This window comes from Erinaceus europaeus, chromosome 23 (assembly GCF_950295315.1).
Source record: "Erinaceus europaeus chromosome 23, mEriEur2.1, whole genome shotgun sequence".
In the NCBI taxonomy this organism is placed as follows: Eukaryota; Metazoa; Chordata; class Mammalia; order Eulipotyphla; family Erinaceidae; genus Erinaceus; species Erinaceus europaeus.
In genome coordinates, this window is record NC_080184.1 from 11,240,713 (window position 1) to 11,267,562 (window position 26,850).

Sequence of the window (26,850 nt, forward strand, 5' to 3'; positions counted from 1 at the left end):
GGAGATAGGATCTGGACTTCCAGAAGGAGACAAGTCCAACAAGTTGGACAAGATGGTCCAACAAGTCCAGGGAGGGGGCGAGGGGCTGTCAGGCTGTTTGCAGTTACCCATCAGGAGGGTTTGCAGCGAGAACAATCCAGGAAAAGGATGATTCACGCCATCAAAGGACAACAATCAAAGCAGTCTTCCACGTTGGCCGCCCGTCGACTCTGATTGGACAATTCATCAATCGCTCCTCTCTCCCAGATTTTGATTGGACATTGTTCCCGTCACGCATATTTTGAACGGTGTCCATTGGTTGGATCCGCCTTTGGGCTCGGCCCATTCAGCTCGCACGAAGGTTGAGTGACGGCAGCACTGTCCAATCAGACGCCGAGAGGGCGGGGCGAAAGGAAGGCGTTGGCGTAAACGTCATCTTACAGCGCCGGCAGTAAACAGCGCCGCTGAGATTGTCACCTGCGTCCACTCCGCTTGCTGCTGCTTTTGTCTCTGGCCGGAGGATTTGACTGCGGGGAACCGGGAGAACCCGGGCGGAGAATGGTGAGTGCGGGCTGCGGGGATGGAGCTCGGGAGGGGCTGCTGCATAAGCAGCCATGAGGCCCAAGCTGTCCCCACCCTCATTCTCTTGTCTCCTCCACGGGCTGGCAGGGCGGAGGCCCACGTGTGTGTCCCCTTTCTCGCAAAAAGGGTGGGTTCCCCCTGGAAAGGGGTGTGGTGGGTGGGTGGGTCAGGAGTCGATTTTCCTGCTCATCATCTGGGAAAAAGAAAAAAAAAAAAAAAGGACTCCCAGTATAACAGCCCAGTGGAGAAAGAGGTCTTGACCCTCATATAATTGATGGCATAGAAGCTGAACCACGGATGGGGAAAAGTAACTGAAATACAATAATTACACACAGAGGGAAAGTTCAAATCCTGACTCCTGGGAACTCTGCTAAGTCGCCTCTTACACAGCACGAGGTAGAAACCTTAACGTACAGAGTTGCATTGCTATCTCCCTTGACATATACCTACAAATGGGAAAAAAAAAAAAAAAGAATCAAGATGTTGTCTTTTGATAATTACTCCATGAATTCCAATTTATAGGTAAAATATAGATTACTATAGCATATGCAATAACAGTTTTCGGTGGTGGCTTCTACAATTCCTTTCATGCAGCATATATTTTTGGAGAGCCTTATAGGTTACTGAGTGTGTTCGTAATGGATGCCATTTCCTTCTAAGTCGTTAAGTCGTGTTCCGCTGTTAGAACATAGCAACATTTGTCTGTCAATTCATCTGATGGGTCATTACCAGTTCTCACTTATTATAAATAAAGTTGTGTAAGCACTAGTAGCAGAAAAAAAAAAAAAAGGACTCCCAGAGTCGTCCCCTGTCTCTGAGGATTGGGGGGGGGGTGCGGCTGAGTTGATTGAGTCACTTGGCAGGGTCTGGGGAAACTAAGAAAAGACAGGATGATCTCAGGTTGGGGGTTCAGGGAGGGGAGTGAGTGGACACTGCAGAGCATTGCTTGTCTTTTCCTTCCTTCCTTTCCTTCTTTCTTTCTCATCTATCTATAATTTTAATTAATTAATTAATCTATTTATTTGTTTTTAATATTTATTATTTATTTTCTCCTTCTGTTACCCTTGTTTTTTTATTGTTGTGGTTATTTTAAAAAATATTTTTATATTTATTCCCTTGTGTTGTCCTTGTTGTTTTATTGTTGTAGTTCTTATTGTTGTTATTGATGTTGTTGTTAGATAAGACAGAGAGAGATGGAGAGAGGAGGGGAAGACAGAGAGGGGGAGAGAAAGACTGACACCTGCAGACCTGCTTCACCGCCTGTGAAGTGACTCCCCTGCAGGTGGGGAGCCGGGGGCTCGAACCGGGATCCTTATGCCCATCCTTGTGCTTCGCGCCACGTGCGTTTAACCCACTGCGCTATCGCCCAACACCCTGCTGTGGTTATTATTGTTGTTGTCATTGCTGTCATCGTTGTTGGATAGGACAGAGAGAAATGGAGAGAGGAGGGGAAGACAGAGGGGGAGAGAAAGACAGACACCTGCAGACCTGCTTCACCGCCTGTGAAGCGACTCCCCTGCAGGTGGGGAGCCGGGGGCTCAAACCGGGATCCTTATGCTGTCCTCGCACCTCGAGCCACGTGCTTAACCCGCTGCGCTACAGCCCGACTCCCAAGAACTCAACATTTTATCCACTGCATCACTACAAGACTGCTGGGTCCCAAGTTTTTGGTGTGTTTTTTTTTTTTTTCCTTTATTGGGAGGGGCGATTAATGTTTTACAGTTGACAGTAAAATACAGTACATGTGTAACATTTCTCAGTTTTCCACAGAACATTTTAACCCCCCACATAGGTCCTGCTCCATCATCGTGGTCCAGGACCTGAATCCTCCTCCCCACCCACCCCCACCCCAGAGCCCTTTACTTTGGTGCAATACACCAACTCCAGTCCACATTCTGCTTTGTGTTTTCCCTTCTGTTCTTATTTCTCAACTTCTGTCCATGAGTGGGATCATCCCCCCTATTCATCCTTCTCTTTGTGGCTGCTTCTTCTAGCGTTTGCCCTTCTTCCGTAGCCAGTCAACAGCGTCAGGTTGAGCCTGATGTCAAGTTTCGAGACCTCCTTTGAATCTGGAGAGGTGGCAGTCGTTGACTATGTGGGTCATAGTCTGTCTGGAGCCGCAGGGGCAGTTCGGGTCGTCTCTGGCTCCCCAGCGATGGAACATAGCGGCGCACCGGCCATGGCCTGTTCGATAGCGATTGAGGAGGGCCCGATCATAACGTGCTAGGTCGAAGCCGGGTGGACGCTTGCAGGGGTCTGTGATGAGGTGTTTGTTCTTGACCTCAGCTGACTGCCAACTCTGTTTCCAAGAGACTGGAACAGAGAAGTTCAGTGTTGTGGCTAATCTCACTTTACAGAATTCCTTCAAGCTTCATCCAAGAAGAGGTGAAGAAGGTGAATTCACTATTTTTAATAGCTGAGTAATATTCCATCATGTATCTAGACCACAACTTGCTCAGCTACTCATCTGTTGTTGGACACCTGGGTTGCTTTTTCCAGGTTTTGGCTATTATAAATTGTGCTGCTATGAACATCGGTGTACACAGATCTTTTATTTTGGGGGGGGGGGTTGAAGTGTGGTGTTTCAGACTCTTCTCTAGAACTCCTGAATTAGGACCTATATACCCCAACATTGTTGCAGACAACTGTTTAACAGGTTAACATCTAAAAGTTATAGTTCTGTGGTCCAGGAGGTATCGCAGTGATAAAGCTTTGGACTCTCAAGCATGAGATCCCGAGTTCGATCCCCGGCAGCACATGTGCCAGAGTGATGTCTGGTTCTTTCTCTCTCCTCCTGTATTTCTCATAAATAAATAAAATCTTAAAAATAAAATAAAAGTTACATTTCTAATTCACCATGAATTTCCATTAGAAATTCACACAGGGGCCCGGTGGTGGCACACCTGGTAGAAATTTACACAAATTCCTCCAAATTATATAGATGCACCAACGCAGAAGTGGTGAAGATAACTTGATTTTATCATTTATCATTAGTGAAAGTACATTATTTGTAATGTGCTCATGGAACATGTGTCATCTTCTCTGAGTTGAAGAACACACTAGTGAATATCACTGTGGAAAAAAAATTGTCCTTTAGGATAATTCTGGTCTTGCCTATTATTGAATTGGTTGTTTTAATTCTGGATTTAGTTCTGTTTTGAGCTCTGTCTGTGAATACTGGGTAATTTTTTTTTTTTAATATTTCAGGAAACATTGACATTCAAGGATGTAGCCATAGAATTCTCTCAGGAGGAGTGGGAATGCCTAGACCAGGATGAGAAGAATCTATACAGGGATGTGATGTTCCAGAATTATAGACACCTGGTCTCCTTGGGTAAGGATGATGACATCTAACATTTCTGAATCAACCACCTTCATTTCTTTCTTTCTTCCTTTCCTTCCCCTTTCTCCCTTTCCTTTCTTCCTGTCCCTTCCTTCCTTCCTTCCTTCCTTCCTCTCTCTCTTTCTTCCTTTCTTACCAGAACACGGCTCAGCTCTGTTTGTTTTTTTTTTAATTTTTTAATATTTATTTTTATTTATTTATTCCCTTTTGTTGCCCTTGATGTTTTATTGTTGTAGTTATTATTGTTGTCATCGTTGTTGGATAGGACAGCGAGAAATGGAGAGAGGAGGGGAAGTCAGAGAGGGGGAGAGAAAGACAGACACCTGCAGACCTGCTTCACTGCTTGTGAAGTGACTCCTCTGCAGGTGGGGAGCCGGGGGCTCGAACCGGGATCCTTACGCTGGTCCTTGCGCTTTGCATCACCTGCATTTAACCCGCTGCGCTATACCCCGACTCCCTCAGCTCTGGTTTATGGTGGTGCAGGGGATTGAACCTGGGACTTCGGAGCCTCAGGCATGAGAGTCTCTGCATAACTACTATGGTGTCTACCCCCTACCCTGAATTAACCTTCAGAGGTATTTTTTTTTCTCCTTAATGTATAGGGTAACTTCTAGGAGTCTCCACTTTGTATGATAAGAGTGTTTGATCGATCCCTACTTCAAAAGAAACAAATGAGTCAAGACTGAGTAGTCAGCACAATGTTTGCACAACAGATGTTCATGCCAGAGTGTCCATCCCTCAGCACCACCGTAAGCCAGAGCTGAACTTGGTAACTTTTTCAGGGCTGGGTGGTAGCACACCTAGTTAAGTGCAGGTGTCACTGTGCACAAGGATCTGGATTGAAGCCCCGCCGCACTGTAGGTGTCTGTCTCTCTCCTTCTCCACATCCTTTCCCTCTCAGTTTCCCTGTCCTATTAAATTAAATACAGTTGAAAAAAGAAAAACAAGGCGGAGGGTAGACAGCATAATGGTTATGCAAACAGACTCTCATGTCTGAGGCTCCAGGTTCAGTCCCCTGTACCACCATAAATAAGCCAGAGCTGAATAGTGCTCTGATAAAAGAAAAGAAAAGAAAAGAAAAAACAGTCTATAACTTTTTCTCTCTCTCATTAAACAAATACTGTAGTGCAGTGGAGACAGTATAATGGTCATGCAAAAAAGACTTTCGGGCCTGAAGCTCTGAGGTCCTATTTTCAATCCCCAGCACCACCATAAGCCAGAGCTGATTACTGCCCTGCTTAGAGAGAAAAAAAGAAAGAAAGAAAGATAGAAAGAAAGAGAGAGAGAAAGAAAGAGGGAGAGAAAGAAAGAGAATAAAAGAGAAGGAACAGTGGAGAGTTTGTTGTTTTAATACAGACATCATGATGCTTCATCATCACTTTCATCTTTCCCTTTCTCCAGATTTGTGGTATTCTAGAAATTTCATAAAAAATAAGTATTGTTTTCCAGAATTTAAAATGTAATCTCCCTTCCCCTTCCTTCCCCTCTTCTCTTCTTTCTCCTCCCTCCCTTCCTTTCTCTTTCTTCCTTCCTTCCTTCCTCCCTCCCTCCTTTCCTTTCTCTCCTTCCTTCCTCCCTCCCTCCCTCCCTCCCTCTCTCCCTCTCTTTCTTTCTTTCTTCCTTTCTTCCTTATTGGCTAGAGACAGCCAGAAATTGAGAGTTAGGGGGATTTAGAGAGGGAGAGATACAGAGACACCCGCAGCACTGTTTTACCACTCATGAAGCTTCCCCCCTGCAAGTGGGGGCCAGGGGCTTGAACCCCGGTCCTTGTGCATTGCCACATGTGCACTCAACCAGGTGCGCCACCGCCCGGCCCGCTCGCCTCTTCTTTCTTTAGATCGAATGTTGTTCAGGATATATAAATTTAGAATGTTGCTTACTATAGTAAGCATGCTCTCAGTTAATAGTGTTTGGAGGAAAAAATTTCTAGAGTCTTGCCCATTTTCACTACTGAGCACAAGGACTTATTAGAAATTGGGGCCTCCAACCAATCTCACATTGCTGTTTTTAATAAACAGGTCTTGCTGTACATAAACCAGGGTTGGTCATCTTTCTGGAACAAAAGGAGCTTTGGGATTTACGGAGCAAGACAGCCGTTTACCCAGGTAGGTGGGAATGAACGAAGCAGGTAATGTAAATATGAGATGCAAAAAACAACAGGAAGCCAAACCTTAAAAATGCTATCTGGGGGGGCCAGGTGGTGGTGCACCTGGTTGAGTGTATGTGTTATAGCTCTCAAGGACCTGAGTTCGAGCCCTCAGTCCCCACCTGCAAGGGGAAAACTTTGCTACTGGTGAAGCAGGGCTGCAGGTGTCTCTCTGTCTCTCTTCCTATCACCCCCTTCCCTCTCAATTTCTGGCTGTCTATATCCAATAAATAAATAAAGATTAAAAAAATAAATGTAAAAAATGCTATCTGGAATCTACATCAATGGAAATGGTTTCTGAAAAGTACAAAATTTTTCCTGTTATGCCCCGAAGTTCGAGTCCTGATCTCACACAAAGAAGACCAGAATCACATGCATTAGTCAAGAGCCTTTATTAGCAAGGTTAAGCTTGGGCCGCTGACACCCTTCCACATAAGGGGAGACTCTGGGACCCCGATCGTTTTTCATCCCACCTTTTTATAGTTATCACAGGGTGGGTACAGGTGGAGAAATTTACGCAGGACAAGGAACAGTTGGTTTCGGGTTAACAGCTGTTCTCAGTATTCGGGGCTTTTCTTTAACCTCACATTTCCTGATTATTTCTGTTGCTACCATCAAAGGAAAATCTGGTGGTCTGGGAGGTAAAGTGGTAAAGCTTTGGACTCAAGCATGAGGTCCCGAGTTCGATCCCTGGCAGCACATGTGCCAGAGTGATGTCTGGTTCTTTCTCCTCCTGTCTCTTATCATAAATAAATAAAATCTTTAAAAAATATATTTAAAAGTGTGGTCCGGGAGGTGGCACAGTGATAAAGCTTTGGACTCTCAAGGATGAGGTCCCAAGTTCAATCCCTGACAGCACATGTGCCAGAATGATGTCTGGTTCTGTCTCTCCTCTTATCTTTCTCATAAATAAATAAAATCTTTAAAAAAAAAAAAGGGAAAGTCTGTCCAACGTATCTTGCTATTTATTTATTTACTTATGTTTGCCTCCAGGGTTATTGCTGGGGCTTGGCACCTGCACTATAAATTTACTGCTTCTGTGGCCATTTTTTTTTGGGGGGGTAGGATAATTTGTGAGGGGATGGGGCAGATAGAGAGGGAGAGAGACAGACACCTGCAGACTTGCTTCACCTCTTGTGAAGTGACCCCCCCCTGCAGTTGGGGAGCGGGAGGGGGACTCGAACCAGGATTCTTGTGTGGGTCCTTATGCTTCGTGTGCATATTCCCAGTCACCACTTCCCAGCCCCCCTGTGCTGATTTCTTAAGGACTCTGTTAAATCTGCTTTAAAAATCTGCTTTAGTCTCACTTCTGATGTGAGGGGAGTAGTGGATATACTAGATTTAGTGAAGAAAGCTAAAGAACTCTGGGGGAAGTTGTTCTAAGTTCACTGTTTCTTAACATTTTTTTTGTCCTCCAGTGTCTCATCATTTTTTATTTATTTTTTAATTTTTACCAGAGCACTGCTCAGCTGTGGCTTATGGTGGTACAGGGGATTGAACCTGGGACTTTGGAGCCTCAGGCATTAGATTGAGGCTAGAGAGTCCCTTTGCATAACCAATATGCTATCTACCCTCCACTCATGTTTCATATATATATATATATATATATATATATATATATATATATATATATTAAAATTTTTTTTTAATTTCTGTATTGGGGGATTAATGTTTTACAGTTGACAGTAAATACAGTAGTTTGTACATGTATAACATTGTACATGTACAGTAGTAGTACATGCATAACATTTCTCAGTTTTCCACATAACAGTATAATCCCCACTAGGTCCTCTGTCATCCTTTTCCAGGACTTGTACTCTTCCCCCCGCACCACCCCTAGAGTCTTTTACAATACACCAAGTTTCATAATGTATATTTTTAATTGTTTAAAAATTTTATTTATTTACTTTCCCTTTTGTTGCCCTTATTTTTTATTGTTGTTTCGTTATTACCATTGTTGTTATTGCTGTCCTTGTTGTTGGATAGGACAGAGAGAAAAGGAGAGAGGAAGGGAAGACAGAGAGGAGGAGAGAAAGACAGTCAGCTGCAGACCTGCTTCACCGCCCGTGAAGCGAAGCCCCTGCAGGTTGAGGGGGTGGCTCTCGAACCGGGATCCTTATGTCGGTCCTCGCGCTTTGCGCCACGTGCACTTAACCCGCTGCGCTACCGCCCGACTCCCCAAGTTTCATAATTTTTAATGACGAAATTCTATGGCATAGTCAGGCCTGATGCTTCCAAGACTAGGGTTTATTTAACTGAGTTTGTCATTATCATTGTGTACGGATTTTTCAATTCATTTATTGAACTTTCAACTCTGAATTTTTCATTTACTTTGTTTTCTGATATTTTCATTTTTGCCATGAAGAATTTTCCGGTTTTTTAGGTGTCTTTTTTTTTTTTTTTTTTTTCTCCTGATAAACAATCCTGGGCTGGTGGTGGTGATGGTGGTGTTTTCAGGTGCTGGTACAGGATGATGGAGGAGAACCTAGGCTGGGGTTGAGTGTTTTGCAGAAAATTGAGACATTTTAGGAGTCTGGCGGTAGCACAGCAGGTTAAGTGCACATGGCGCAAAGTGCAAGGACCAGCTTAGGGATCCAGGTTCCAGCCCCCCGGCTCCCTACCTGCAGGGGAGTCGCTTCACAGGCGGTGAAGCAGGTCTGCAGGTGTCTTATCTTTTTCTCCCCCTCTCTGTTTTCCCCTTCTCTCTCCATCTCTCTCTGTCCTATCCAACAACATCAACACCAACAACAATAATAACTACAACAATAAAACAACAAGGGCAACCAAAGGAAATAAATAAATATTTTTTAAAAAAAGAAGAAAATTAAGACATTTTACACATGTATCAAAAACTGTATTTACTGGGTGGTGGCGCACCTGGTTGAGCACACAGGTTACAGTGCACAAGGACCCAGGTTCAAGCCCCCGGTCCCCACCTGCAGGGGGAAAGCTTCACAAGTGGTGGAGTGGGGCTGCAGGTGTCTCTCTGTCTCCCTGTCTCTCCCTTCCTCTCAGTTTCTGGCTGTCTATCCAAAAAAATAAAAATAAAAATAATTTTTTAAAAAACCTGTATTAACTGTAAACCATTAATCTAACCCCATGAAAACCATTATTTAAAAGTCATTTTGATTTATCAGTCTGCTAGTTTCTAGATATTCATTATTGTATTCTACTAGTTTCTAGATATTCATTATTGCAGTTTCTTTTTTTTTAATATTTTTTTTTTTTTAAATTTTTAAAATTTATTTATTGGATAGAGATAGTCAGACATCGACGGGGATGGGGGAGATGGAGAGGAAGAGAGAGACACTTGCAGCCCTGCTTCAGCACTCGTCAAGCTTTTCCTCTACATATGGGGTCTGGGGCCTTGAACCTGGGTCCTTGTGCACTATAACATGTGCACTCAACCAGGTGCGCCGCCACTACCCCACCCCTTATCAGCAGTTTCTATGATTTCATTTGTTCATTTAGTTGTACTATATTTCTTCTACTTCTCTGTGAATTTTCCAAATCTTGGAAATATATATTTCTACAGAAGAACCCCAGCAGTAGTTGCTCAAGTAATACTAGTCCTGCACATACCATTCTTCTGATGTGTATTTGCTGGTTCTTCTTGTATTACCCAGTTCTTCTTCTTCTAGCGTTTGCCCTTCTTCCATAGCCAGTCAACAGCGTCAGGTTGAGCCTGATGTCAAGTTTCGAGACCTCCTTTGAATCTGGAGAGGTGGAGTCGTTGACCATGTGGGTCATAGTCTGTCTGGAGCCTCAGGGGCAGTTCGGGTCGTCTCTGGCTCCCCAGCGATGGAACATAGCGGCGCACCGGCCATGGCCTGTTCGATAGCGATTGAGGAGGGCCCGATCATAACGTGCTAGGTCAAAGCCGGGTGGACGCTTGCAGGGGTCTGTGATGAGGTGTTTGTTCTTGACCTCAGCTGACTGCCAGCTCTGTTTCCAAGAGACTGGAACAGAGAAGTTCAGTGTAGGCGTAGGGGACCAGACTGGGTGACGAGACGTCAAGCGTTGGACAGGGTGGGCGAAGATCTCCGCGTATATTGGCAGGTCCGGTCGAGCGTAGACGTGGGAAATGAACTTAGAGGATGCCGCATCCCGACGAATATCTGGCGGGGCGATGTTGCTAAGAACTGGCAGCCATGGAACCGGGGTGGAACAGATCGTTCCATGTATTACCCAGTCTTTAGTTACTATTCTGTTTTAACAATGTAGTTTTAGTGGATCAAACACAGGGCTTCCTACCTAGGAAGCACATACTTTACCACTCGGCTACCTCTGTGGTCAGTTTGATTTTCCTATAGTACTAGTTTAATTTGCTTCTAAGAAGAGAGAATGTGGGGACAGAAACCATAGTTACACTCTATCATGTGTATTGGTTGCAATTAAAATCATGACTTCAATACCTTAAAATCTTAAGCCCTGGTGTGTGGGCGGGGAGAATACAGATCCAAGAAGGATGAACTAGTGGGGGTTGTATTGTTGTATGGAAAACTGGGGGATGTTTTGCGTGTATGAGCTATTGTATTTACTGTTGAATGTAAAACATTAATTCCCCAATAAAGAAATAAAATAAATAAATAAATAAAAGAAAAAGAAAAAAGAAATCTTAAGCCTAGCAATCTCATCGCCTATCCTGTATCATTCTTGTGACACCTTGTATTTTTGCTGTTTGTCTTCACTATTGTAATATTTCTTTCTCTTTAAAAAAATATTTATTTATTTATTCCCTTTGGTTGCCCTTGTTGTTTCATTGTTGTCGTTATTATTGTTGCTATTATTGATGTTGTCATCGTCATTGGATAGGACAGAGAGAAATGGAGAAAGGAGGGAAAGACAGACACCTGCAGACCTGCTTCACCACTTGGGAAGCGACGCCCCTGCAGGTGGGGAGCCAGGGGCTTGAACCGGGATCCTTGGGCCAGTCCTTGTGCTTTGCGCCACCTGCACTTAAGCCGCAGCACTACCGTCTGACTCCCTATTGTAATATTTCTTTGGTGCTTGAACAAGTAGTCACTTTTCCCTTCACTAAATCCAAAACCACATTCATGACGTCTTGCCATTGTCTTTAGAAATCTGTGTCATGGGAGTTGGGTTGTAGCGCAGCAGGTTAAGTGCATGTGGTGCAAAGCGCAAGGACTGGTATAAGGATCTCAGTTTGAGCCCCCAGCTCCCACCTGCAGGGGAGTTGCTTCACAGGCGGTGAAGCAGGTCTGCAGGTGTCTTAACTTTCTCTCCCTCTCTCTGTCTGCCCCTCCTCTCTCCATTTCTCTCTGTCTTACCCAACAACAACGACATCAATGACAATAATAATAACTACAACAATAAAACAAGGGCAACAAAGGGAAATAAATAATAAAAGAAAAATCTTTAAAAAAAAAGAAATCTCTGTCATGTAAAACTGACATACATGTACCAGTAGCCAGACAATAAGTGAAAGCATTGGGAGCAAGTTTTATTCTTAGCTTTTGTCTTGGAAAAAGCTATAGAACGTTAGTTTTCTCACAACTGTATTATGTCAGATACAGTACACAAAGATAACAATGTTCCTTCACTCTTTATCTCTTCACTTTGATCTTGACTGAAGATTGTGTAATCTTCTCTTCTCTGGTAAAAAAAAAAAAAATAATAATAATAATAATAATTTTTTTTTTCTCCTCCAGAGATCTCATCTTGTGATGATCAAATATTGTTGCGCAAGGCAGGCACAGAAAATTCATTACTAAAAGTTCCGTCAGGGAGATATGGAGGCCACAGCTTTGAGAAATCACACCTGAATAGTGACTGGGAATGTAAAGGGGGATCTGACTTGTGGAACAGTTGTTACCATGAACCTAACCAATCTGTGTCACTCACCCACAGTACTGCCAAGAAAGTACAAGTACATAAGACATCCCGGCCAAAACTCCCCCTCAGCTCCGTTTGTTTGGCAAATCAACGGGCTCATGCCAGCCAGGGCCCACGTGATGCGTTTCAATGTACATATTCCGTGAAAGGAAATGTGGAACATCTTGAGAGTTACCGTGTCAGTGCTGCATATGGTGACTTGAACCGTTCTGAGTATGGGGGTGAGTCGAATGCTCATCCCAGCGTACCTGAAAAAGAGTGTGTCAGGAATGAAGATAAGAATTCCATAGATGGTCCGCTCTCTGAGAAGCCTTCAAAACGCACTCAGCATCAGCGTCGTCGTGGTGGTGGTGGTGGTGGTGGTCTCGAGAAACCATTCAAATGTAAAGAATGTGGCAAAGCCTTTAGTCGGCAGTCCTATCTTACAGAGCACCTCCGAATTCATACTGGAGAGAAACCCTACAAATGTAATCTATGCGACAAAGATTTTAAGTGGCATTCCCATTTCACTCAACACCTCAGAATCCACACAGGAGAGAAACCTTACAAATGTACAGAATGCGGCAAAGCTTTTAACTGGCGCTCTTGTCTCCTTAAACACCTGAGGATTCATACGGGAGAGAAACCTTTCATATGCAAAGAATGCGGCAAAGCCTTTAATTGGCATTCAGGGCTTTCTGAGCACCTGAGAATGCACAGCGGGGTGAAGCCTTATAAGTGTAAGGAATGTGGCAAAGCCTTTAGTCGTCATTCATATCTTACAGACCATCTGCGGATTCACACAAGAGAGAAACCTTACAAATGTAAGATATGTGGCAAAGACTTTAACTGGTATTCGGGTCTTTCTGAGCATGTGAGAGTTCATACAGGAGAGAAACCGTACAAGTGTAAAGTATGTGGGAAAGCCTTCACATGGCATTCACATCTGACGCAGCACCTGAGAATTCACACTGGAGAAAAACCTTACAAATGCAAAGAGTGTGGAAAAGATTTTAATCAGCGCTCCTGTCTCGTCCAGCACTTCAGAATTCACACAGGAGAGAAACCTTACAAGTGTAAAGAATGCGGCAAAGATTTCAACCAGCATTCCTACTTTTCGGAACATCTCAGAATTCACACTGGAGAAAAGCCTTACAAATGTAAAGACTGCGGGAAAGATTTCACCCAGCGGTCGTATCTTACTCAGCACACGAGAATCCACACCGGAGAAAAACCTTACAAATGTAAAGACTGCGGCAAAGCCTTTAAGCAGCGTGCCTGCCTTTATAAACATCTGCGTATCCATACAGGAGAGAAACCTTACAAATGCCAAGAATGTGGCAAAGAGTTCACTCAGCGCTCGTATCTTTCCCAACATCTGAGAATTCATACCGGTGAGAAACCTTACAAGTGTAAAGAATGCGGGAAAGTCTTTAATCAGAGGTCCTGTCTTTCCCAACATCTGAAAATCCATATGGCCGAGAAACCTTATAAGTGTCACGAGTGTGGCAAGGACTTTACTCAACGCTCGTATCTTTCTCAACATATAAGAATTCATACTGGGGAGAAACCTTACACATGTAAAGTATGTAGCAAAGCCTTTAAGCAGCATTCACATCTAACTAAGCACCTGAAAGTTCATTCTTGACAGTATATAATCTTATCGATGCAGAGAGAGCCACAAAGCTTTTTGCTCCTTGCTAAAACCATACTCTTTTCAGATAACTCTGAAGAGAATTTTTAACATTAAAAAAAAAATCATAAGAGTCAGGCAGTAAGTAGCGCAGCGGGTTAAGCGCAGGTGGCACAAAGTTCAAGGACCGGTGGAAGGTGGAAGGATCCCGGTTTGAGCCCCCTGATCCCCATCTGCAGGGGAATCGCTTCACAGGTGGTGAAGCAGGTCTGCAGGTGTCTATCTTTCTCTCCCCCTCCTCTCCATTTCTCTCTGTCCTATCTAACAGTAACTACAACAATAACAAGAATAATAACTACAACAATAAAACAAGGGCAACAAAAGGGAATAAATAAATACTTAAAAAATAATAAAATCATAAAGGCGTTAATAGAAGCTTTGCCCTTGTATTCATCATAGACTACAGATCAGAGAGAAGTCATGCAAACGTGGCTCACTTTTATACAGAATACACAGTTTGAAAAACAAAACAAAAACAATCAGCATGCATACCAGAAAGAAACTTAGAGATGTAAAAAATATCCAAACGTTGTTATTTAGAACTTAAATATGAATATACATCAGAGCACTTTTTGTAGAACAAGTCTGTAACATTTTTCAAATATTCTAAATCAGGGTTTTGTTTTATTTTTTAATAGATTACAATACAAGTGTAAGAAGTATGTATGAAAGAATCAAGAGTATGTGTTTTGTGGTCTGGGAATTGGCACTGCGGATAAAGAACTGGACTCTCAAGTATGAGGTTTTGAGTTCAATCCCTGGCAGCACATGTACCAAAGTGGTATCTGGTTCTTTCTCTCCCCTTGTTCTCATAAATAAATAAAATCTTTAAAAAATTACGAGTGCATGTGGGCTGGGTAGTGGTACAGTGGATAAAGCATTGGACTCTCAAGCATAAGGTCCTGAGTTCAATCCCCTGCAGCACATGTACCAGAGTGATGTCTGGTTCTTTCTCTCCTCCTGTCTTTCTCATGAATAAATAAAATCTTAAAAAAACTTAAGAGTTTTTTTTTTTTGTATCATTTTTATATCAATCGTGATTTTTTCTGGAAATGTTTAAAATTTTTTATTTATAAAAAGGAGGGAGTCTGGCGGTAGCACAGCAGGTTAAGTGCATGTGGCACTAAGTGCAAGGACCCGCGCAAGGATCTCGGTTCGAGCCCCCACCTCCCCACCAGCAGGGGAGTCGCTTCACAGGCAAGTGAAGTAGGTCCGCAGGTGTCTTATCTTTCTCTCCCCCTCTCTGTCTTCCCTTCTTTCCATGTCTCTCTTTCCTATCTAATAATGACAACATCAATAACAACAAGCATAATAACTATAACAATAATAAAAAAAACAAGGGCAACAAAAGGGGAAATAAATATAAAAAAAATTTGGGAGTCAGGCGGTAGCTCAGCTGGTTGAGTGCAGGTGGCACAAAGCACAAGGACTGGCTTAAGGGTCCCAGTTCAAGTCCCCAGCTCCCCACCTGCAGGTCTGCAGGTGTCTATCTTTTTCTCCCCCCCCCCCGTCTTCCCCTCCTCTCTCCATTTCTCTCTGTCCTATCCAACAACAATGACATCAATAACTACAACAATGAAACATCAAGGGCAACAAAAGGGAATAAATAAATTAGATATTTAAAAAAAAATTTTAAAAGGAAACATTGACAACCATAGGATGAGGGGTACAACTCCACACAATTCCCACCATCAGAACTCCATATCCCATCCCCTTCCCTGATAGCTTTCCTAGTCTTTATCTCTCTTGGTGTATGGACCCAGGGTTATGGGATGCAGAAGGTGGAAGATCTGGCTTCTGTAATTGCTTCCCTGATGAACATGGGCGTTGGAAGGTCCATCCATATTCCCAGCCTGTCTCTTTCCCTAGTGGGGCGGGACTCCAGGACACATTGGTGAGGTTGTCCAGGGAAGTTTGGTTGGCATCATGGTAGCATCTGGAACCTGGTAGCTGAAAAAGAGTTAAGATATAAAGCAGAACAAATTGTTGACTAGTTATGAACCTAAAGGCTAGAATAGTGCAGATGAAGAGTTGGGGGGTGGGTCTCCGTTTTGTAGATAGCTGAATATGGGTTCCAGATCAGATCAAATTGATGGTGTTTACAGTCGACAACATTTATACACCTTTCCTATTTTGGGGAGCTCCTCTCTTGCCTGGTCCAGCTTTCTGGTCCTTTTTCCAGCCATGACCTCATCTCCCCAGACAATAACTTGGATCCACCTGCATATCAGATTTCAGGCTTAGGGAAAAACAAACAAAAAACAAACTAGTAAAGTCATGGGCCCTTTGGAATATAACTAAAATGGAAAATGTTTTTAATAATACAGTGTTCAAGTCATTATATACTATGTCATTATTTTTTGTAATTTGTAAAATGTGGTTTCTTGCTTTTTTTAAGATTTGAGACATTTCTGTATCAGGTAGAGTCATCTTGTCTATGGAAGATATTGATACTGTAATGTACAGTGGGTGTTGAACTGAAGATGCTGTTTGATATAGACCTTAAAATATTTTTCTTGTGGTCCGGGAGGTGGCACAGTGGCTGAGGCACTAGACTCTCAAGCATGAGGTCATGAGTTCGATCCCCGGCAGCACATGTACCAGAGTGATGGCTGGTTCTTTCCTCCTATCTTTCTCATGAATAAATAAATAAATTCTTAAAATAAAATAAAATAATAAATAAAAAAATAAAATTATTTTTCTTGGGAGTTGGGCAGTAGCGCAGCAGGTTAAGTGCAGATGGCACAAAGCACAAGGACCGGCATAAGGATCCTGGTTCGTGTGACAGCGCAAAATCAAACCACCTTCCACTAAGAGGAAGAAAAAGATGTTTATTCACGAATTGCAATCCGGGCCGAGATGGTGACCGAAGGCAGTCCACCCTGAACAGGGCTCAAACCACACAATTTATAGGAATTCAGACTATACTCAGGGAGGGGGAACACATCACCTTATCAACCTACATCCAATAACAGGCTATAGCAAACACAAAATCCAATCATTTCAAACTTAGCAAAAGCATGATCCATTCAAAGCAAAGTGCGGGCTAATTTCAAACATTGCAAAGTCACACAACCAATAAAATCTAGCCAGGTAGGGTCACCACATGCCCCCCCCCCCCCCCCCCCCCGCCATCAGCGGCCCCTTCCTAGAAAATAATTTCCTAGTGCAAAGGCCCTGATAAGCTTTGTCTGTTTGCAGGGTCTCGGTAAACATCCGGTGGCTTACTGATTCTGGGTAAACAACCGGTGGCTTACTAATTAGGTCCTGTTCCTAAAGGGACAAAGGGAAAGGAATTTTTCTATCTCTCACCACCAACAACTTATACTAAAAGCACTTAACGAATAACTGCATGAAAGAGAACTTTTAAACTACTTCTAACATTCCTTAAAACTACTGCTTCTAACAGTTCGAGCCCCAGCACCCCACCTGCAGGTGGGGAGCTGAGGGCTTGAACCAGGATGTGAATCTCTTTTTCACATAACCCAATGTGAATCTCTTTTTACATAACCATTATACTATTATCTGCCATCAGCAGGAATATATATATATATATATACATATATATATGTATATATATATATATATTATTAGTTTTTTAAAAATGTAGGGAGCTGGGTGGTGGCACAGCAGATTAAGCACACATGGCAAAGTGCAAGGACCAGCAGAAGGATCCCGGCTTGAACCCCCGGCTCCCCCACTTGCTGTTAGGTTCAGGAATCCAAGGAAGACACCAAGAGACCACAGTAATGTCAAAAACAGAGTCTTTAATTTCTAGCCAGGCTAGGGCAGAAAAACCGAGTGGCTGATGCAGCAGCTCTCTAGTATTCTACCCTTTATCTAAGTTCTACTAGGGTTTATAATAGGATTCGGAATACATGGCTTATGTGACAAGGCTCACCTATATAACATAGTGATCACATGACAGTGTTACAATTGTGGTTATAGCCTACATATGCGGGGGACATGGGGGGGGTCCTTTTACAGTCTTGTGGTTATCTCTTTTCCTGACTCTAGGCTCTGGGAGATGTTTTCCTAAGGTCTGGCTATGTGGTTATCTCTTACTTCACAGACTCAAGGTTCTGCAGCTGCTAACAGCCTTAATTCCGAGAGAGTCATTGTATCTGGGAACTCAAGTCTATTCTGTAATTACTTACTTAACCCTTGTGTTACTAGAGTCCAGGCTTACCTATCTTTTAATGGCCATTTTACATTTATTACTTTTAGCTCAACTTCTACACTGCAGGGAAGCCGCTTCACAAGTGGTGAAGCAGGTCTGCAGGTGTCTTTCTCTCTCCCTCTCTGTCTTCCCCTCCTCTCTCCATTTCTCTCTGTCCTATCCAACAATAATGACAGCAATAACAACAATAATAATAACAATGGTAAACAACAAGGGCAACAAAAGGGAAAAAATATCTTCCAGGAGCAGTGGATTTGTAGTGCAGGCACTGAGTCCCAGCGATAACCCTGGAGTAAAAAAAAAAAAAAAGTGGAATGCTGCTGTGCAGATGTCTCGCCAAGGCTCTGCCACTCTACATAGAGTATTATGGTACTTTCAGAGCTTTTCCCAACCTATCTTGTCCCGACATGTCGACATGTCACTCCGGGGTGTTGATCTAAAAACTCTCCCTCCCCTCTCGCCCTCTCTCTTGCCTGGTGGTGAGGTAGCAGGACATAGCCATTTTTTTGGCTAGCTCCACGTGGCCTGAACCACCCATCTGACCCAACAATAAAGATTTGTGTTCCCTCTGCGTTAGGATTCTCTCTCCTTCGCATCCCACCGCCGCATCAAGCGACAGAATGCGGCAGCGGTGAGCGGACAGCCCTGGGCATGAGGAAGACTGGGATGCCAGGTGCCCTGGCGCCAACCCTGAGCATCCTCGCCCCCTGCAAGATGGAGGCAGGGTGGAGCAAAGAGCTGTGGCAGCGCCCAGAGTAGGCAACTGAGGGGCTTTTCTGGGGATGAGCAGGAGGTGACCGGACTCTGAAAAGTGGGGTTAGCACCGAGGTCCAGAGACCTGAAAGGTGAGGAGCCGTTTAAATGGAACAAAAGCCGCAAAGCTCAAGGACTGGAGAAAGGATCCCGGTTGGAGCCCTCAACTCCTCATCTGCAGGGGAGTCGCTTCACAGGCAGTGAAACAGGTCTGCAGGTGTCTATCTTTCTCTTCCCCTCTGTCTTCCCCTCGTCACTCCATTTCTCTCTGTCCTATCCAACAACAATGACATCAGTAACAACAACAATAATGACAACAGTAAAACAAGGGCAACAAAAGGGAATGAATAAATAAATATAAAAATAATAAATGAAACAAGAGCGAGGTGGTGCTGGTTGAGGGCACAGGTGGGAGATGGGGAGACGCTGCTCAGGGTCTCTGCGCCCAGAGGAGCTAGAGGAAGACTGGACAGTCCCCGGGATGGGGGAGTAGGGTTCTCTTAGGCCAAAGTCACCAAGTTAAGAAAATCTAGGAGGCCGCCTGGGCTCCAGCCCCCCACCCCCCCCAGGTATAGACTCACGGGGGCCTAGGACGGGAGTGGGCGGGAGACCTCAGGCTCCAAGCCCTTCCCCCAGGTATAGACTCAGGTGGTCTGGCCTGGGGCAGGAGTGGGCTGGAGGCCTCAGTTTCTTACCTTGAAGGGCAGGAGCAAAGTCTAGTTGCAGAGCCAGTGCGAGGGCAGCACCGAGCACAGAAAGTTGGGGCTGTCAGTGCGGACCAGCTCCGCCAGGTGGTCCGCAATGATTTCCACCATGGTGCGGTTGTCCTGTGGTGGCCTTAACCTGAGGGCTCACTTCGCTCATCTTGCAGGGGGGCTGCAGGCTGCTTGCAGGCTGGGGCTGAAGTGCTGGCTGGTGCTTGGATCTATGGGAATAAACATCACAACAGCTGCAAGTTAGCGAAGTGGCCAGAGGAGGAGGAGGAGGAGGAGGGTGGAAATGAGGGGTGAGGAGGAGGAGGAAATTGGAGGGGTGGGTTGGAGGTGAGACTGCAGCGGGGGTGGGAGGGCAAGTGGGATGGAGGTGATGGGGTTGAGGAGGTGAGGAATCAAGATCGATGAGGCTGACTGCTGGGTGGAGTCTAACGGGGGGGGGGTGGGCAGAGGTTGACTGGCAGGTGGGGAGACCCGCGAGGCAGGGATCATCGCTGGAGCTTTTGAAAGACCCGGGGTGGCAGCTGGGAACTCAGGAGGTGCAGAGATGTATTTGGCTCAAGAAGGCAGCAGGGCTGGGGCTGGGGGTGGGTGGTGAGGGGACTTGAGTTTGCAGTTTGGAGCAGGCTTTCTTGGGGCACCATATTCTGGGTGAGTTGGCGCCTCCTCTACCGGTTCGAGTCCAGCTTGGCGCTGAGCAGCTTCAGCCACTGCCTGACCGCCAGGCTGCCACCTCAGCTCCCCAAATGCACTGGCTGCAGGTGCAAATTCCTGGGGCGCAGGCTGCCAGTCGCCTCCCTGGCTCAGCCTCTTCCTCTCTCTCTTCTCTTTTTTAAAAATATATTTATTTATTTATTCCCTTTTGTTGTCCTTGTTTTATTGTATTTATTACTGTTGTTGTTATTGATGTCATCGTTGTTGGATAGGACAGAGAGAAATGGAGAGAGGAGGGGAAGACTGAGAGGGGGAGAGAAAGACAGACACCTGCAGACCTGATTCACCGCCTGTGAAGCGACTCCCCCGCAGGTGGGGAGCCCGGGCCTAGAACCAGGATCCTTATAGGTCCTTGCGCTTTGCGCCACGTGTGCTTAACCTGCTGGCTACGGCATGACTCCCTTTTTTTTTTTTTTTTAACCAGAGCACTGATCAGCTCTGGTTTACAGTGGTGCAGGGGATTGAACCTGGGACTTTGAATCCTCACGGATGACAGTCTGTTTGCATAACCATTATGCTATCAACCCCGCCCTTCTTTTATTTATTTTTATTTTTTTAACCAGTGTACTGTTCAGTTCTGGCTTATGGTGATGCGGGGGATTGAACCGGGGACTTTTTTTTTTTCTTCTTCTTTTTTATTTTAATTTTTTATATTTCTTTATTTTCCCTTTTGTTGCCCTTTTTATTGTTGGTTGTTGTAGTTATTACTGCTGTTGTTGTTGTCGTTGTTGGATAGGACAGAGAGAAATGGAGAGAGGAGGGGGAGAGAAAGACAACTGTAGACCTGCTTCACCTCTTGTAAAGAGACTCCCTTGCAAGTGGGGACCGGAGGCTTGAACCAGTATCCTTATGCCGGTCCTTGTGCTTCACACCATGTGCATTTTTTTTTGTTTTATTTTATTTATTTTTTTAAAATTTATTTCTTTATTGGGGAATTAATGTTTTACATTCAACAGTAAATAGCACTTATGGTTTCAAGTTAGTAAACTTAATTCAACACTGAGCTCAAACTGCTAACGGATTTTTAAAAATAACTTTTTCCTTTTCTTTATTCTACAAATATTAAATAACTTGTAAAAATATTTTTCTTTATTTATTATTGGGTAGAGACAGAGAAATTGAGATGGGAGGAGAAGGCAGAGAGGGAGAGACACAGAGAGACACCCAAAGTCCTCCTCCAAGTGATTAGGATGCAAAATCCTAATCACTTCACAGAGAGCTATTAGAATTTATACCTATTGGGTGGTTGGAAAAGTATGATCTATTTTTCTATGCTAAAAATACACCATGATTTTTAAAAACAAATCAATACATTCTACAGAATTGCAAGATTAAACGTTAACACTAAAAACAAACAAACAAAAAAAACCCTTCCAGCTTCTATGAAGCCAATGTCACCCTGATAACAAAAGCAAATAGGGACATAACAAAAAAGAGAAAACTACAAACCAATATCTCTGATGAACACAGATGCTAAAATACTAGCCAACCAGATACAGTGGTATATTAAAAAGATTGTTTATCATGACCAAGTGGGATTTATCCCAGGAATGCAAGGTTGGTTCAATATGTGTGTTAGTCATTGTGATCCACCACATTAAAAGCAAAACCAAAAATCACATGATTATCTCAACAGAAGCAGAGAAAGCCTTTGACAAAATCCAACACCCATTCATGCTCAAAACACTACAAAAAATGGGAATAAATGGGAAATTCCTCAAGTTAGTGGAGTCCACAGACAGCTAACCCACACCCAATATCATACTCATGGACAGAGCTGAAATCATTCCCACTCAGACTGGAGACTAGACAGGGCTGTCCATTATCACCACTGTTTTTCAACATAGTATTGGAAGGTCTCTCCATGGCAATCAGGCAAGAGAAAAAGGAATCAAAGGAATACAGATTGGAAAGGAAGAAATCAAAATATCACTATTTGCAGATGATATGATAGTAAACATATATATATAACTAAAGAATCCAGCAGAAATCTTCTCTGTCAGGCTATAAAATTAACATACAAAAATCAGTGGACTTCCATTATGTAAACACTGAATCCGAAGAAAAAGACATCCAGAAATCACTCCCATTCACTATAGCGGTAAAATCAATAAAATATCTAGGAATAAATCTGGCCAAAGAAGTGAAAGACTTGTATACTGAAAACTATGAGTCACTATTCAAGGAAATGGAAAATGATACAAAGAAATAGAAAGATGTCCCATGCTCATGGGTTGGAAGAACTAACATTATCAGAATGAATATTCTACCCAGGGCCATATAGAAATTTAATGCAACATCTATCAAAGTCCCACCAAGTGCGCTCAACCAGTTGCACCACCGCCTGTTCCCCCAAATATCTCTTATTTCATTAAAGGAATCAAAAACAGGGAGCAGGTATTACTTAAAAATTTTAAAACCCTGATATTTTTGTCCAGCTTACGAAAAGATTGATAAACACAAGAAAGGGTAGCATCTTAAGTGAATGACTCTTGTGAGTCAAGAACAATACAGAGTCACCATCCAACTTCAAAGTTTCCTTCTAACGCCCCTTGGGAAAGTGCACAGGGACATAAAATACACACTAGTGTCTCTTGGACATTTGGCCTAAGAGATGATCTATTGTGAGAGTTATTCTCCTTAGGCATCTTTCTGTAACATATAACATAATGGTATAGGAATATGTATGTCAAAAATACAATAATTAGGGACCGGGTGGTAACGCAGTGGGTTAAGCGCACATGGCCCTCAGCTCAAGGACATGCTCCAGGATCCTGGTTGGAGCTCCCGACCCCCACCTGCAGGGGCGTGGCTTCACAAGTGGTGAAGCAGGTCTGCAGGTGTCTGTTTTTCTCTCTCCCAATTTGTCTTCCCTTTCTGTCTCGATTTTTCTCTGTCCTATCCAACAACAGTAACAGCAATGGCAATAATAAGAAGAATAACGGCAACGACGATAAACAACAAGGGCAACAAAAAAGGAAAAAAATAGTCTCCAGGAGCAGTGGATTCATAGTGCAGGCACTGAGCCCTAGCAGTAACCCTGGAGGCAAATATAAAATAAAATAAAATAAAAATAAATAAATAAAAATTTTACTTGATGCTCTTGGTTTCTATAATCATTAGTTAAATCATTTTGAAAATGTCTGTAAAGTGTTCTTATGAATCAGGCCAAAAGCTAATATTCCTGTCTAGCAGCTGTCTTTAGAGCGGATGAGGCTCAGGGTCCAACTGTGGTCCAGAAGGCAGGGTGAGATGCCCCCAGGAGGCTCCGCCCACAGGCTGAGGGGTAGGTGCACCTGAGCCCAGATCCACCTCTTACCTGTTTTGTTGGTCTCTAGAGTTTAACTTGTGTTTTGAATGCGCTAACAAGTTTTTTAATTTTTTCGGTGTCGCCAAAAACGGCAGCCTTGTGGATCTTTTTAATGTCTGCATCTTCAAGGAGGTAACCACTCCTGTCATCAACCTCAAGGACATCGATGCTTGTCTGGCTCCTGAGCCCCAAACTTCACGTCATCTCTCAGACACTGCGGTCCTACCTCTGTCCTCTTGGCATCTCCTAGCAGCGCTGGAACTCCAAGCAACACCCAGGGTCCATGCAACAAAGCAGTTAGAACTCTCAGCCCCAATGGCAGGTGGGAGGGGGGAGGGGAGCCAAGGAGCCCCACTGGGAAGGCAGGTAGGAAAGAGAGGTGCCAGGTGCAGGAGAAGCCACTGCTGAGCCTGGCTCAGAGAGACCAGCTCTCCCCAGCACCTCTTATTCTCACCAATCAGCAGTGGGTGCCCACACTCCTAGCGTTTTTTGTTGTTGGTTGTTTGTTCTTAATTTAATTTGATTTTTTTTAAGACCAGCAAGTTTGTGGGATAAAAGGGGTACAGTCCCATACACCACCACCAGAATTCCATACTCCATCCCCTCCGTTGGAAGCTTTCCTATTCTTTATCCCTCTCAGAGTAAGGACCAAAATTCTTTATGGGGCGCAGAAAGTGGTGGTTCTGGCTTCTGTAATTGCTTCTCTGCTGGACATAGGTCTTGGCAGGTGGATCCATACCCCAGCCTGTTTCTATCTTTCACTAGTGGGGCAGGACACTGGGGAGGTGGGGTTCAAGGACACATTAGTGAGGTCCTCTGTCCAGGGAACCCCTGAAGTGCAGTAAATGGAAAATGAAGATTGCAGCCCTGCGTTTGTACACTAGCTATGTGGAGAAAACTGACTTTGAGGAATTCTTTCTAAGGTGTCAGATGCTTGATACATTCAATTCATGGTTTCTTATACTCTACTTCATGTCTGATAAACATCTGTAGCATTTGTTCTATTCTCCTAAAAAAGTGAATCCAATTACAAAGAAGACTAAGGCAAGCATAAACCAATGGCACTACATCAAATTTACAGGCTTCTGCACAGCCAGAGAAACAAATACCCAAACAAATGACCCCTCACAGAATGGGGGAAGATCTTTACATGCCATACATCAGACAAGAGGCTAGTAATCAAAATATATAAATAACTTGCAAACTAAACAACAAGGAAACAAATGACCCCACCCAAAAATTGGGGAGAAGACATGCTCAGATTATTCAACACAGAAGAGATCTTAAAGGCCAACAAACATATGAAAAAATGCTCCAAGTCATTGCTTGCTCCTGTGAGAATGTCATGCATCAGAAAAGGTAACAGTAACAAATGCTAGAGAGGTTGAGGGGAGAAAGGAACCCTCCTGCAGTGCTGGTGGGAATGTCAATTGGTCCAACCTCTGTGGAGAGCAGTCTGGAGACCTCTCACAAGGCTAGAAATGGACCTACCCTGTGATCCTGCATTTCCTCTCCTAGGGATATATCCTAAGGAAACAAACATAAACATGCAAAAAAGATCTCTGTATACCTATGTTTATAGCAGCACAATTTGTAATAGCCAAAACCTGGAAGCAGCGCAGGTGTCCAACAACAGATGAGTGGCTGAGCAAGTTGTGGTCTATACACACAATGGAATACTACTCAGCTATTAAAAATAGTGATTTCAGGTGTATTTCACCAAAGTAAAAGACTGGGGTGGGTGGGGAGAATACAGGTCCAAAAATAATGACAGAGGACCTAGTGGGTGTTGTATTGTTATATGGAAAACTGGGAAATGTCATGTGTGTACAAACTATTGTATTTACTGTCAAATGTAAAACATTAATTCCACAATAAGGAAATTAAGAAAAAATAGTGATTTCACCCTTTTCAGCCCATCTTGGATGGAGCTTGAAGAAATCATGTTGAGTGAGATATGTCAGAAACAGAAGGATGACTATGGGATGATCTTACTCTCAGGCAGACTTCGAAAAACAAGATTAAAATATATAATACTATTCATACTATTGTTCTATTAATGTCTCCTTTAAGGCTTGATAGTACTTGTTTTATAAATTTGTGTGCATCTACACTGGTAACAAAAATCGATACTGTTTATGTTATGATGATATAATCAAAACATCATGTATTTTTTTCTGTTCCTTTTTTTTTTTTCTTACCAGAGCACTGCTCTCATCTGGCTTATAGAGCTGTGGGGGTTAAACCTGAGACTTTGAACCCTTAGGTATGACAGTCTCTTATCATAACCACTATCCTACTGCCTCCTCTCATAACAGTGTCCATCTTTGTTTCCTATTATGCACTTGGTCTGAAAATATTTTATCTATAAGCAGAATAGCTGTTCGAGCCCTTTGTCCTGCATTATTAGCTTGGAGTACCTTGTTCTAGCCTGTCACTTTGCATAACCATTTTGCTATCTACCCTCCACCCTGATTTTATAATTCTTTCAGTTTGGGGCCAGGTGGTGGTGCACCTAGTTAAGCATTCACATTCTAGCATGCAATTACCCAGGTTCAAGCCCCTGATCCCACCTGCAGAGGAAAAGCTTCACAGGTGGTGTAGCAGGGCTGCAGGTGTCTATGTGTCTCCCTTTTCCCTTCTCAATTAAAAAAAAATAAAAAACACAGTTTGAAAGTCTTTAAATATGATGCTTTTCATTTATTCATGATGGAGATGAGATTATTCCATTTAGTATCCAGTGTGTCAGCATGCAAGTGTTCATTCTTCTGTGATGCTCCTTTTTTAATTTTTTTATTCCCTTTTGGTGCTCTTGTTGGTTTATTATTATAAGTATTAAAATCCTTGAGGAAACACTCACGAAAGACATGTCTCTGATATCTAATTACTGTAAAAAATGGCGACTAATCCCTAGCACTGCAAAAACGGTATCATCTGTTTTCCATCTACACCATGCCTCGGCCTCGCGTGAGCTTAATGTGCAGCTTGGCAATACGAGAATCCGGCATGAAGCCCAGCCAGTCTATCTTGGCGTTACTCTCGATCGCACTCTGTCATTTCACAAACATCTCATAAAAACTGCAGTAAAGGTGGGCGCGAGGAACAACATCATTGCAAGACTGGCCAGCTCCTCATGGGGCGCGAGCGCTTCCACACTGTGATCATCCTCTCTGGCATTATGCTATTCCACTGCAGAATACTGTGCCCCAGGATGGTTCCGTAGCCCCCATGTCCACTTGGTCGATTCCAAATTATATTCCTCCATGAGGATAATTTCTGGAAGCATCCGTTCCACCCCGGTTCCATGGCTGCCAGTTCTTAGCAACATCGCCCCGCCAGATATTCGTCGGGATGCGGCATCCTCTAAGTTCATTTCCCACGTCTACGCTCGACCGGACCTGCCAATATATGCGGATATCTTCGCCCACCCTGTCCAACGCTTGACGTCTCGTCACCCAATCTGGTCCCCTACGCCTACACTGAACTTCTCTGTTCCAGACTCTTGGAAACAGAGTTGGCAGTCAGCTGAGGTCAAGAACAAACACCTCATCACAGACCCCTGCAAGCGTCAACCCGGCTTTTACCTAGCACGTTATTATTGG

General features: G+C 43.6%; 1 protein-coding gene across 4 annotated transcripts in view; it reads left to right on the forward strand.

Moving 5' to 3' along the window:
• The first annotated feature begins 415 nt into the window (after window positions 1-415).
• Window positions 416-26,850, forward strand: part of LOC132535528 (zinc finger protein 678-like) — a 307,284-nt gene continuing 280,849 nt past the window's right edge. For 2 of the 4 annotated variants that reach the window (XR_009547310.1, XR_009547311.1), the window contains exons 1-4: window positions 416-540; window positions 3,769-3,895; window positions 5,923-6,009; window positions 11,723-13,663. Coding sequence is in view for 2 of the 4 variants with exons in the window: in XM_060181652.1 (XP_060037635.1) it covers window positions 538-540; window positions 3,769-3,895; window positions 5,923-6,009; window positions 11,723-13,533 (2,028 nt within the window). In the remaining 2 variants the exon portion in view is untranslated. Of the gene's footprint in view, window positions 541-3,768; window positions 3,896-5,922; window positions 6,010-11,722; window positions 14,580-26,850 lie in introns of those variants that run through there. The other 2 variants (XM_060181654.1, XM_060181652.1) reach the window with 2 other exon arrangements.